General features: G+C 48.7%; 1 protein-coding gene across 1 annotated transcript; it reads right to left on the reverse strand.

Moving 5' to 3' along the window:
• Positions 1-9,813: 9,813 nt before the first annotated feature.
• RPS26 (ribosomal protein S26) lies at positions 9,814-11,659 on the reverse strand (the record flags this gene model as incomplete). Its single annotated transcript, XM_075551505.1, has 3 exons — positions 9,814-10,015; positions 10,443-10,573; positions 11,449-11,659. Coding segments are annotated over 3 exons (378 nt in total), but the record flags the coding sequence as incomplete, so codon positions are not given.
• Positions 11,660-13,185: the final 1,526 nt, after the last annotated feature.

The following is a 13,185-nucleotide window of genomic DNA, read 5'->3' on the forward strand; positions in this document are numbered from 1 at the left end:
AGATTTCATTGAAAGAGTAACAAGAGAACAAACACTCAGTCTGAGGAGAAATTTTTGACAATGACAATATTGGACAAGGGACTGATCCCTAAAGTGTACAGAAAACTTCAACACCCGAACGGCAACAACGAAAGGCGAATCATCCAATTAAAAAATGAGCAGAGGCTGCAAACAGACACTTCACCAGGGAAGACAGCCAGCAAACACAGGAAGAAATGCTCACAGGCATGAGTCACTCGAGAGATGCAAATAAAAATAATGGGCTACAACCCTGCGTCAGCACGAATACCCAAGTTCAGCCAACAAGCAGCAGCAAATGTTGGCGAGGCCGTGGAAACTGGAAAGGTCGCAGATCACTGTGGGCCCCGAAGATGACGCAGTCCCTGTGGAAGCCGATTGGCTTCCTCAGAAAGTTGAACCTAGAAGTACTCCATGGCCCAGGGACCCCTCGACTTGGGATATACCGTAGAGAAGTGAGAACCGTATCAGGAGTAGATCTGTGCACGTCCATGGTCATCGCTAAGGAGCCCTGGTGGCATAGTGGGTCCGGCTGCTAAGCACAAGGTCAGCAGTTTCAACCCACCGTTGGAGAAGATGAGACTTTCTACTTGCAGAAAGATTTACAGACCCGGAAACCACAGGGATAAGGACTGATAGGATTTAAAACTGACTGAAGGTCAGTGAGTTTGCTTTTGTTTTATCTTCGTTGAAGTTATTCACAATAGCAAAACAATGGAAACAGCTTAAATGCCCATCAATGGAGGAATAAATAAATAAGGATGGGTGTGCAGAAAGAGTGGGATTCTGTGCAGCATTCATGAGGGATACGGAAAGCCCTACAGGACATTATGCTGAGGGCAGCCAGTCAACCACACAGAGGATGGGAGAGATCAGTATTACCAAACGTCAAGAACAGGGTTTCACACCGAAGAAACCGTACTTGATGGTGATCAAGAGAGGAGGAAAGCCGCAGCCTAGAGGGCAGATGAGTGTTCTTTTGGGTGAAAACTCATAGTGGCCCGACATAGGGGTTCCCAGGCTGTACATTTTCACAGAGACTCAACGTTCTTCCACGGATGGCTCGTGAGTTTGAACCACTGACTTTGTGGTTAACGGTCTAACGCTTACCAGACAGAGTCACCAGGCTTGTGCCTGGTCTAATCACAGTAGAAGGTCACCAAGGATCACAGTAGGAGGTCCTGGATAGACCCCAAATCAAACTCACTGCCGTCGGGTCAATTCTGAATCACAGCACTACCCAGGGCAGAGTGAAACCGCCCGTTCGTTAGCAGCTCCCAGGCTGCAAGTTCAAGGGAGTAGAAAGTCTCACTCTCCGCAGAGAGCTGGTGGCCTCGCACTGCTGACCTTATGGTCAGCAGCCCAGTGAGTCTCGGTGACACCAAGGCTCCTGGCTCTGGATAGCGTGGAAGAAAACCGTGGGACAGAACTCAAAGACGCAGAAAACCCAGGCTTACTGATCAGATAAAGACCTATGGGACCCCCGACGATGGCCCTTCGTCATCCTTCAGGCCTGGAACGGAACTCACCCCATGGTCGACTCAATGACCATTCAGGATCAAAGGCAGGGCTCTTACCCGAGAGCACAGTTCAGAGGGTCGGGCGAGTGGGAGAAGTGGAAGGGAAGAGAAGGAAGTGGTACTGCCGTGGCTGGAGTGAGACCCCACGTGTCTGACCTGCTGACTGGCACTGAGCTGCTGTGCCGACCTGCTCCCGGCTCAAAGTAAAAGTTAAAACAACAAAACCGCAAACCAAAAAGATCTTCAGAGGTCTTCTTCCAAGCAAACAACAGGTAAGCTCAACTATTTAAAACATGGCAGCCTGAAAACAAACAAACAAACAAACAAACAAACAAATAAATAAATAAACATGGCAGCCTGAACACGCCGCGCTTTTCACCACTGGCTATGGGGATCGGCTTGACAGACAAGACAGGAAGCCTGCGGGCGACACAGCACAGAGGCCACGTCCCCTCCTCTGGCTTCCCTGTTGCCATGACAGGTAGGACATGCCTCTACCCTTCTTCCTGCTTTCCCTATCTGACACCAACCGCGCCTCGCCCGGCACTCCCGAGCTGTGCGGAGTTAAACGATTTGTTCAAAGGCCACACAGAACTCAGACAAAATTCACGACTGTGGAGGTTTACTAGGGAAGTCAACAGGTGACTACAGCGCTTCTCAGCCTCGCTCACGCCGCCACCCTTTCACACAGTGCCTATGTGGTGCTGACCCCCAATCATAACATGATTTTCCTTGCTTCTTCATCACTGTCATTTTGCTACTGTCATGAATCGGGTGACCCCTGTGAAAGGGTCGTTCAACACCCCCCAAGGGGTCGGGACCCACAGGTTGAGAACCTCTGTGTTACTGCACATCAGGATCAGTCAACAGGAAGGATACAGTCCCTGGTCCACAGCAACACCTGTCCTCAGCCAATAGACAAGTTCTCTCGAGGTTTCAGCCTCTCAACCACATGGTCCCTTGGCCTCTGCCTGCTTGTACCTGGACACCCCACCTGCTTCTCTGCCTCCCAGTCGGGGCGCTGCTCCTTGGGTCTGTTCTCTGTTCTCATGGCTCCCTTGCCTGGGCCTCTGGCCTTGGCTTGGCTCCCATGGTCTCCACGCCACCGTGTCCCGAGTCTACTCTCAGCTCCGTCACTGCAGAGCTCTTGAATGAGCACTTCTTTCTGTGGTTGTGAGACTTCTCTCCATGTCTGAGGTGGCTCTTCCACTCAGAGCACTGGCTTTGATGGAGACGTGGCTTGTGACTTTCTGCAGACCACCCCCCCCCCCAAGGAAAGAAAGGAGAGTGACTTCAGTCACACCCTCTCAATTCTCTCACAAAGAAAGCCCTCTGAAATGGGACCATCGCCACAGGCAGAGAGTCCAGAAGCATAATACATGACGTGGCAAAGTATGGTTCGAAGGGGCGCAATGATGGACTACATCGCCCGGGGGTAGTGCGTTCACGTTCACGGGGAGAAGACACTCAGAAAAGGAGGGTGAGGCTGGGTACAAAACCAGAGTGTAATCGGTCAGTCAGTGAACTGCACCTGTAGAAACAGTCGCATCTGTGTCAGGGGAGCCAGCCCCTAACACATCATCCTGCGTCCGGTAGGCGCAATTGTACAGTGATAAGTAAAGATCATAGTAAAGTCATAGAGAACAAGAGAGATAGGAGAGATATAGTGAAATACAGGAGTCAGACACATCTCATGGTAGCATGCTCACCTCAGCCCCGCTTTATGGTCCACATGAGGATGTGGAAGGTGGGGATTGCAGGAGAGAGGGTGAGCAGCGACTTATTACTAACCAAGGCTTATATATCTTTGGGGGGCGTGCATGCCCCCTAATTACAGGTAAAGACACACGTCACAGGAGGGGGTTGTACAATAGGCATAAGCGTAACAGGGAGGGGATGAGCTCGGGGTGTACACAGGATAGGAAGGGGAGGAACTAGGGGTCTACATGTGACAGGATGTGCAGACCCTAGACCAGGCGGCCTCAAACTACAGCCCACGGGCCACATGCGGCCCACCACGGACATTTCTCCAGTCTGCTGGGTGTTTTTGCCCCACTTGTTTTTTTATTTCAAAATAAGATATGTGCAGTGTGCATAGGAATTTGTTCATAGTTTTTTTTAAATAAAAACTACAGTCCGGCCCTCCAATGGGTCTGAGGGACAGTGAACTGGCCTGCTGTTTAGAAAGTTTGAGGACCCCTGCCCTAGAGTCATGATGGCGGCCTAACCTTGGTCACCTTGACCTCCCTGGGCTCTCCTTCAGGGAAACTAGCTACTGCTATCCTGTCAGAAGGCGGTGAGCCCAGCTTAGGGTGGGACAGACTACACAGTCTGATTGCTGTAGATGGCTGATAATCCTTGGGGAGACTAACCTCTGACCTCCAAGTGTAGTCATTTGCCATGCGTAGCAAGCGGCTAAGTTTGGCATACATTTGGGGGAGACAATTTGGGAGAAATCATTGTTTCCCACACATTGGTACATGCTTTGCTGTGTACATTCACAACCACAAAGTAAGGGAAAACTTGAAAAGGAGCTACAGTTAACCTTTGAACAATGCAGGGATGCGGCTTGTGGACAGCGCATGGAGTTGATCCATACATAACTTCTGGCTTCCCCAAAACACCACTCTGTGTAGCCTGCTGTTGACCGGTGGGCTTACAGAAATAGCATAAACATTTGATGTACACAGATTTTGTGTGTTTTAGGAGGGGGCTTCAAAAAGCTCAAAACATTCCAATACCGTTTAAGGCCCTTTGTCAATGAATGCTTTTTCTGAAGCGTCCTTGCATGCGCCGCCCTATGCTGGACCTGCATAGGTTGTTGTGCCTGTGGGTGAGGCTGCGACTATGTCAATGGCTTTCCGCTCTTTGCTGGGTCCTCACGCGGAACTCACCTCTCTGGAAACGCTGCACAACGGCACACGGCTGCAGACCTTCATGGATGATCCATACCAAGCAATCCAACCTTTTCTTGCCACGTCACGTACGTCACAATTGTTCTCTGGGAGTAGGGCCAGTTGTCACTGGTGGCATTTCATAAAGGTTTATGGAATTGCACTCAACAGGACGAAGACTGCCTACACGTTGAGATAGACAATTTCCTGGGAAGACAATTTACACATCATCTTTTTAAAGCACATGCAGAGTGCAAAGCCGTGTGTTATTCCCGGGATCCCTCTGACACACCCTACAACATGAACGAAGCCTGACGACTATGCTGAGCAAAGTAAGACGCAGAAGGAACACACTGTGTGTCCCTGTTCATGGAGTGTCTCCCTGCCACTGAGTGAATCCCCACTCACAGAGAGCCTCTGGGAGCCCTGTGTACTTCCCAGGCTGTAAATCTCCCAACTGGTCCAAACGGTGACATCACGGTAAACGGAGAAGTTGGCACGGATTTCACCTTGTTTGGATTCAGTCAGTGCCCATGGGGCAGCAGCCAAGATCAAAGGGTGCACCGCATTGCGTTCAGCAAACCTAGACCTCTGTACAGGGTTGTCACATGGAGACGGAGGTGTACCTGACCCAAACCACGGCACTTCCCATCGCCTCCGGAGTGTACGAAATGTGGACCTTAAGAAGGAAACTGAAGGAGACCGGGTGCATGTGAGTGAGGATGCACGGAGTACAGCTCGAAGGCTCCTCAGAAGCAGGGACGGTGAGCTTCCACCCCCGTCCTTTGAAGTCTATTACCGGGAGAGACCGTGTGCTTGGGGAAGTGGAGGGAGGGTCAGTACGAAAAGAGATGGGGGGACACAGTGGCCACCACAATGGGCTCAGACATCACAATTGGAAGGACGGAGCAGGACCTGGCAGTGCTTCGTTCTGCTGTATATGGGATCACGATGGGTCGGAACCAGCTTGACTGCATCTAACACATACCTTTGTATAAATATACATGGGGGAGGGGGGCTTCAAAAAGTTTGTGGAAAAATGGAATGAAATGTTCATTGGAGTTTTCCACAAGCTTTTTGAAGTCTCTTTACATATGGGGTGCAGTTAGTTGAAAGGTTACCTCCAGGGGTTTCTGTTTTAAATGGTGCCTCAGGGGATAGACTGGCAAGGCTACCCGGGTCTCGGCCAGCTCAGGAAATCTGGTTTTTCAAGATCGTGAGTTTTGCAGTATGATCTCCCTTCCCCCTTTTATCTGGGACCAACTTTTGTGGTCAGAACACTCAGCAGTCTTAGCCAGATACCATCTGGTCCCGGTCCCTGGAGAGAGGTTAGGGACTGGCTTCGACATGGCTTTTCTTACATTCTGTTGCAGAAGTATTACTGTTTGATCCTGGGGGCTTTGAAGAGGTTAGATCAAGAGCGTTGCATCCTGTTACTGCTTTTCAATCAAGAGTCAATCCCCAATCAAATCAGGCCACTGGAATGTCATATCAATTGTCATAGCCTGGAACCACTCTGCCACCTAGCTCACAAGTTAAACAATCTCGCTTTCTCTCCCCTCTGCCTGGAAAGCTCTTTCCCGGTCCAACCAAATGACTTCTTCTTCCCACTTTCTTTAGGTTTCAGATGAAATCTTGTTTTACCTTTCTTCGTTTGCTTCCTGCTCATTTTGTGTGATTTTCTGTGTGTGAAATCCAAGATAAGTACATCTATAGAGACCGTAGCTAGGTGAACAATTACCCAGAGGCACGGCAGGGGGTTAGAGGGGATGGGGGACCATCAGCGAGGACATGAAGAAAGGGCTTGGCAATTGATTATGGTGACGATCGCACAGCTCGTCGTAATATGATTGATTAAATTGTGTCATGTGCCAATAGAACAATTTTAAATGTTACCTGTCAACCTTACCAGGAGGCCACCTTATAGAAAACAGTGGCCTTTTCTCATTCCAGGAGCCATGGTGGCCTGGTGGTTATGCAGCGATCTGCAATGTCAGTGGTGTGAAACCACCAGCCGCTCCCCTGGAGACAGGGCTTTCCACCCCAGGCTCCTGAACTCAGAGAGGCCGTCTCCCTGCCCTACAGTTGGCATTGATGCGATGGCAGTGAATTTCACCCACTCCTTTCTTCCATGAAAATGCAAGTTCTAAGATTCAAGGTTATATATGAGGGGGTACGCCCTCCCCCCAAAAAACACATTTTTTATCAAAGCTATATATTTTATTTTACAAAACAACCCTATCACCTTCAATGTACTCTCCATTACACTTAGTACATGTGGCAGATCTGCGATTACATGCTTGTAAACATTTATTAAACTTATCTGCTTGGATGGCTGACAGCACATCCCTTGGTTTTTTCGCCTCTTTTAGGTCATCAAATCGCTGTCCTTTCATGACCCTCTTCATTCTCGGAAACAAAGTCACATGGAGCAAGGTCAGTTGAGTATGGTACGTGGGGCAAGAGAGGCATGCTGGGGTTTTTTGCCAAAAATTGGCGCACTGAGATGGCTGTGTACAGGTGCGTTGTCGTGGTGGTAAAAGCAGTCCTGTCTGCCACAAATCAGGCCTTTTTTTGTCACACAGTTAGGCTATCTTTTCAGAATCTCTAAATGGAAAATTTGGTTCAGTCTGATTTGGTGGAACAAATTCCAAATGCACTGCAAGTTGACATTTTCGTCCGTTCGGAAAGCTGATGTGATGTCCAGAACAAGATTTGTCATCAATCGACATTTCACTTTTGAAACCTGAAAACCACTCATACACGAGTTTTTCACATTGTGGTGTCCTTGCAAGCTGTATTCAACATCACAACAGTTTCTGCGGTATTTTTTTCAAGGAAACAAAATTTCACAGCTGCACACTGTTATCTTCAATCGGCCATCACAAAAATGAGGTTCGAGTGAAACTGCTTTTATGAAAAAATTCACTGTGAAGACCCTTTGCCAGCAGACGTCACTGGGTGTACTGAGCGAGTTGCTGGCGCTTGTCTAGTGGAAAGAATTCGAAAGCTCCACCTGGCGAAGCTCTTTTTTGGGTACCCCTCGTATTATGTATATATCCTTAGCAGGAGCCCCCGTGGTGCTATTCAATCAACAATGGACATTGAACTCCCAGGTCAGCAGTTCAAACCCACCAGCTGCTCCTCAGATGGGGCTGTCTGCTCCTGTACTGTAAGATTTACAGCTTTGTAAACACTATGGAGGGTCAGTTTCCAAAAACGACCTCTGGTGGTGTAGTGTCATTCATTCATTGGGCTGCTCACCAGGTCAGCAGTTCAAAACTACTAGTTGCTCCCTTGGAGAAAGACAAGGCTTCTGCTCCTGTCGTTATTCTCCGAACCTCACATGGACAGTTCTCCCTTGTCCTATAAGGTGCTAGAGTCCCACCAACTTGATGACAGGGAGTTTGGAGCTTGAGTTTCTGCTGCAGTGGCTTATTTTCAAGGTTATTTTATTAGCCTATTGGATATTAGGATATCGAAACCAGCTAAATTAAGCATAGGACTGCTGAGCTCAAATTTACAGCAGCTCAATGTCCTTGGTTAGGTCTTTTGTCCAACAGCACACTTCAAGAAGTCGGCATCACCAAATTTAAAGCCAGTGCCAGATGAAGGCATGTCGGCACGGAGTGGGGAGCCAGTGGAGGGGGCTGGGCCCCCATACCAGCTACATGGACAACTGACCCAGAATAATTTTCTTGAGGAGGACACTGAAGGTGCAGCTAGGGCAGAGGGGTATGTCGATCAGAGCACACTGGAGCAAATGAAAGGGAAGAGAGAGTGGAGTGCATCCTGGCCCACCAGGCCTGGAGGAAGATACCCCCGATCTGAACCAATGCAGAGTGGACCATATGGCTGATCCCACAAGACACGCCGTCCCTTGCTGGACCAGTGCCCTAAGGGGGACACCACTGGAGACTCAGTGTCAGGACTGGCCCAGACTGACCCCGTGACACCAAGGCAAACCACTAAAGGCATGGGAGCAGAGCAGGGAGTCCCTGAGGGAGTACAAAGGACAGACTCTGGGGCCAGAACTTGGTACCCCATCAGACCTGACTGAAGGACACACCTAGAGACCAAAAATAAGTTCTTGATCTATTTACAGGTTTTCTTCTTTTTAAAAGTTTTTTCTTTTATTCTCCTGAGTACTTTGTTTTCCTTTTTTGTTATCACTGTGTTCTCACTCACCGCCTATCTTGCTATGACTTGATTTTTGGTGCTTATTAACAGATCTATCTAGCTAAGATAGACTGGATGAATAGTCTGGAGGAGAAAACAATGGGACCAGTGGTTCTGGGGGACACAGGCAAGGGGGAGGTGGGGGTAAGGAGGTGGTGCTGACCAACCCAGGGACAGGGGAGCACAAGTGATCCAAAATCAGTGGCAAAGAGGGTGTGAGAGGCCTGGTAGGGATTCAGCAAGGGCAATGTAACCGAGAAATTACTGAAACCCAAATGAAGCCTGAGCATTATAGTGGGACGAAGAAAAGGAAACAGAGTTAAGAAATAGGCAACAAAGGGCATTTATAAAGATTTAAAGACTGGAATGTACATATGTAAATATACTTATGTGAGGATGGGGAAACAGATCTACACACGTATTTATAGGTTTAGTATTAAGGCAGCAGATGGACATTGGGCCTCCACTCAAGCACTTACTCAATGCAAGAACACGTTGTTCTATTATATTGGCATTCCAGGATGCACACCTTCCAGACATGATTGAAGAAAAATGTGTGCATAAGCAAAAGTGGTGAAGAAAGGTTGATGGTACCCAGCTATCAAAATTTATAACATCTGGGGTCTTAAACAAGTGGCCATCTAGCTGAGAGGCATCAAAGCCCACATGGAAGCACACCAGCCTGACCATGAGGTGTATTAGGAATCAGGTAACAAGCATCAAAGAACAAAAAATCATTGTCATTGTAAATGTGGGTCAGGGCAGAGTGGAGACTCCAAGCCCATGAATAGGCAACTGGACACCCCCTCACTGAAAGGGATGTGGCGAGATGAGCCAGTTGGGTGCAGGGTAGCAATGATGAAACACCTAACTTTCCTCTTAATTCTTGAATGCTTCCTTCCCCCCAACTATCATGATCCCAATCTAACTTACAAATCTGGCTAGCCACAGGATGCACATTGGTAGATAGCACTGGAAACAGGGAATCCAGGACAGATGACTTTCGGGACCAGTAGTGAGAGTGGCAATGCCTGGACTGCGGAGGGAATGTGGGGTAGAGTTCACCAGTTGTAGGATCACAGGGTAACTCAGGGCACCAGCTCGGATACAAATACAGAACATATGCCACGGATGTTTTCTTTCAGAGATATTGCTAACTTTGGACAGGTATAATTCAGTGCCATAAAATTATAGACAAGACAGAATGGGAAATTTGTTATTTTTTTTAAATGGCAGCTCACACATAAGTTAAGATTTCCTCAGACATACCCAAGCCCCCTACCCCCCAATCTTACAGACACACATCACAGCATGCCATGAACAATTTCCACTTTATTTCCTTTCAGGTTTTTCTTCAGCTTCTAATCTTTACATAGGCTTTGGAGGAGGTCGTGGGGCAGCACCCTAAAAGACAAGAATAAATAAATTAATAAGAAGTAATGGGTTCAAGACTGCCCCCGCCCCCAACTAAGAATATGGACCATAAAAGCCACCCAAAGCTGGCAGGCTTGGACAGCCAATGTTCCTTATGTGAACAGGCGTGAAAAACCACTACACTCACACCCTCACCCACAGGCAACTTGATGCTCCCAGATGCTCAGCACTAAGGAGCCCTGCTGGGCAGTGGCTGGTACTCAACGGCACTAGTCTGAACCACCAGTGCATAAAATTCGATAGTCTGCTGAGTTTACGGCTCTTCAAACTCTGCAGGGACCTTCTGTCTTATGAATTCGACAGCAAGAACTTTGTCGGTGAGCCCAACTGTCTCTTTACCCACCACCCATCCACCCACACCATCCCAACCCACACCCCTCACTGTAAAGATACTCACTGCAGGTCTAAATCGAGGTGGCGGGGTTCGGTCCTTCCGGGCTTCGCGTGACCGGTTCCGGACCACCTTGCTGTGGATGGCACAACTCACACAGTAATGCAGCTTCACGTACAGCTTGGGAAGCACGTATGCTGGAGGCAAAAAATAGTGCAGGTATTATTCCCACTTGCAAGAGGCGCTTGTCTTTGGTCATTAGTTAATACATCTATTTTATAAAGTTAAAAAAAGAACACATGATTGTGATAAGAGGATCGAAGAGTCCCCATTAAAAGAATTTGAGGGGGGGAAATAAAGTTCAATAGAATGAAAACCACATTATATTGCTCTCAAGCAACAGTTCTCAACCTGGGGGCCAAATGACCCTTTCACAGGGGTCACAACGTAAGAAACTGTGGCATTAGGAAGGTTGAGAACCACTGCTCTAGACTATCCTTACCCACTTAGCTAGTTAAAAAAAAAAAAGGTTTCGACCTAATGCTCCTCGGGCCTTGGAACCACACCTTAACCTCTCAAACAGCTCGTCCAGGAGCCCTGGTGGCCCAAAGTCAACCTCGGGGGAAAGAGCGGAAAATGTCCTATATTGAAGATTACAGGCTAGAAAATCTCCGAGGGAAGTTAGTTCTCCAGTCACATGGGGTTGTCAAGATCAATTAGATGGCAACAAACAACATACCAAAAAAGCCTCAAAACAACCCCCCAACTCACTGTCCGTCAACACTAATTTAGAGTTTGTAACCGAGTACGGGAGCAGGAAGCCTTCCGTGCAGCGGCGGCTGGTTAGAAACTACCCACCATGCGGATAGCTGCCCACCATCTAACCACTGGGCGACTAGGGCTCCCCCAAACCTCTCAAAATGCAGGTCAAGGCTGTGCGCTGTCTACGAGTTATGCCCTACGCGCTAGGCAGGAATCAAGGCAAGGGGTGATGACAGCTGTCTGTTCTCCCAACATTCTCGTACACCGCAGGGCCGCGGAAACGAACCCAACTGGCCCCGTAGGCACTTACCGTCGAAGACACTCGCTTCGGAGATGTCTCTGACGGCCGCGGCCTCCACTATGTTTCTTATGACGAACTTCTTAATGGCCTTGTCTTTGGGCACGCAGCGGGCGCAGTTCGTGCAGCGGATGGGCTGCACATGGCCGCGGCCCTTCTTGGCCCGGCCGTTGTTACGCCTTTTCTTTGTCTGGGGGAAAAAGGTAAAACGTGATCGGGGGTGGTGGTGTTAAGCTGACCGCCCGAGGTGCGCGCGCGGAGCCCCCAGCTAGACGCCGTCACACCTCCCGGTCCACCGACCCCAGAAATAGACGTAAACTCCCGCTCCCTGCAGTTCGAAGCCCCAAGTTCCCACGTCCCCACCACCCCAGAAGCCAAGCTTCTCGGCCCGGCGCGGATCGCCACGCGCCTCCGCTCACCATCTCGGAAGCGAGGACGCGAGAGAAAGGGCGGCGCTAGAGCCGACCGTCTTATATAGTGCGAGATCCCTACGCCCACAGCGGAAGAATCCCGAGGAGACGACGCCAAGAATGAAATGTCATTTTACTTAAGCTTTTTTGTTATTCATTACATCTGTTGAAATTTAGGGCGGAAAGACGTTTCCAGCGCTTATTTACTCGTAGAATAAGAAAGCCATGGGACTATTTAACCGGATGGCGGAAGAAGATTACTGTGCTTTGTTTCCCGGCAAGCATTGCAACGCCCTAACCCGGAAGTGATTTTGAGGCTTAGGGTTACTCGCTCATCGCGACACTAGGTACGGAAGTTGTTCATCACGAAGTCGTAAAACTCTCTCCAATTAGAGGCCGGATGAGAAGAGGTGCATAGTGGGAGTTGTAGTGCGACACTGTGAGGGCCCTCCGGGGCCCCAAGTCAAACCCAAGGTTGTGCCAGGCCACCGGGTGACGCCCTCGGATTATTTCTCTGTTATCCCAGCTATTTGTGTGGGATTTGGAAACGGAAGATCTGGGAGGAACGAAACCCTTTGTCCATGCCTCCTTTCAATATGGGGCTAATCCCACACTGTGGGACCACACGGCGAAGTGAATTAGTGTTGGCGTTCTCATTCAGCCTTGTTATCCTCAGGGCAGACACAGTGATAGGCACTTTTTAAATGTGAGTTTACTCCTTAGCAAGGCTTTGAGGTAAGCAGTGTTATTATTCTCGCTTTACAGAGTGAAAAACATGCGTGTCCAGAGGTTAAATGACTTGCTCTGTCTTCCAGCTTCGCTGCACTATTCTGCCCTTCGCCTAACAAGTGGATAGGTTGGATTGATGACTTTTTCGGTTTTTGATCCAGACACACAGTAGATGTATATTTCACTTAAGGACACAAGAACAACATGCAATTTATATAAATACACATGTGCTGGGTCTGTTGTTTTAATCTTGGGTCAAGAGGACCCACTAAAATGATTTCACCAATCACAGATGAGCCTCCTATTTAAACTGGTTCACCGCTGAAGAGCCATCCTGAATTCCTTCGCCTGGCGCAGTAGTAGTTATCAATAGGCAGCGAATCACTGGCTTGTCTATATGTTGGAGACGTTCAGTTGACCTGCTGCAAAGAGACCCAGCAGCATTCAAATCCAAGCTGGTACAAATGGATCATTCTAGAGACTAGATTCACCTTCCCTCCATCATGGATCTCTTAACTTCCAATTCAAGATCAATTTCCTCACTTTCGTTGACACCAAATCAACCATATTCATGGGTTCTTACAGGCAAATGTTCATTTCAGGGGCCGTG

This window comes from Tenrec ecaudatus, chromosome 6 (genome assembly GCF_050624435.1).
Source record: "Tenrec ecaudatus isolate mTenEca1 chromosome 6, mTenEca1.hap1, whole genome shotgun sequence".
NCBI classification, from domain to species: Eukaryota; Metazoa; Chordata; class Mammalia; order Afrosoricida; family Tenrecidae; genus Tenrec; species Tenrec ecaudatus.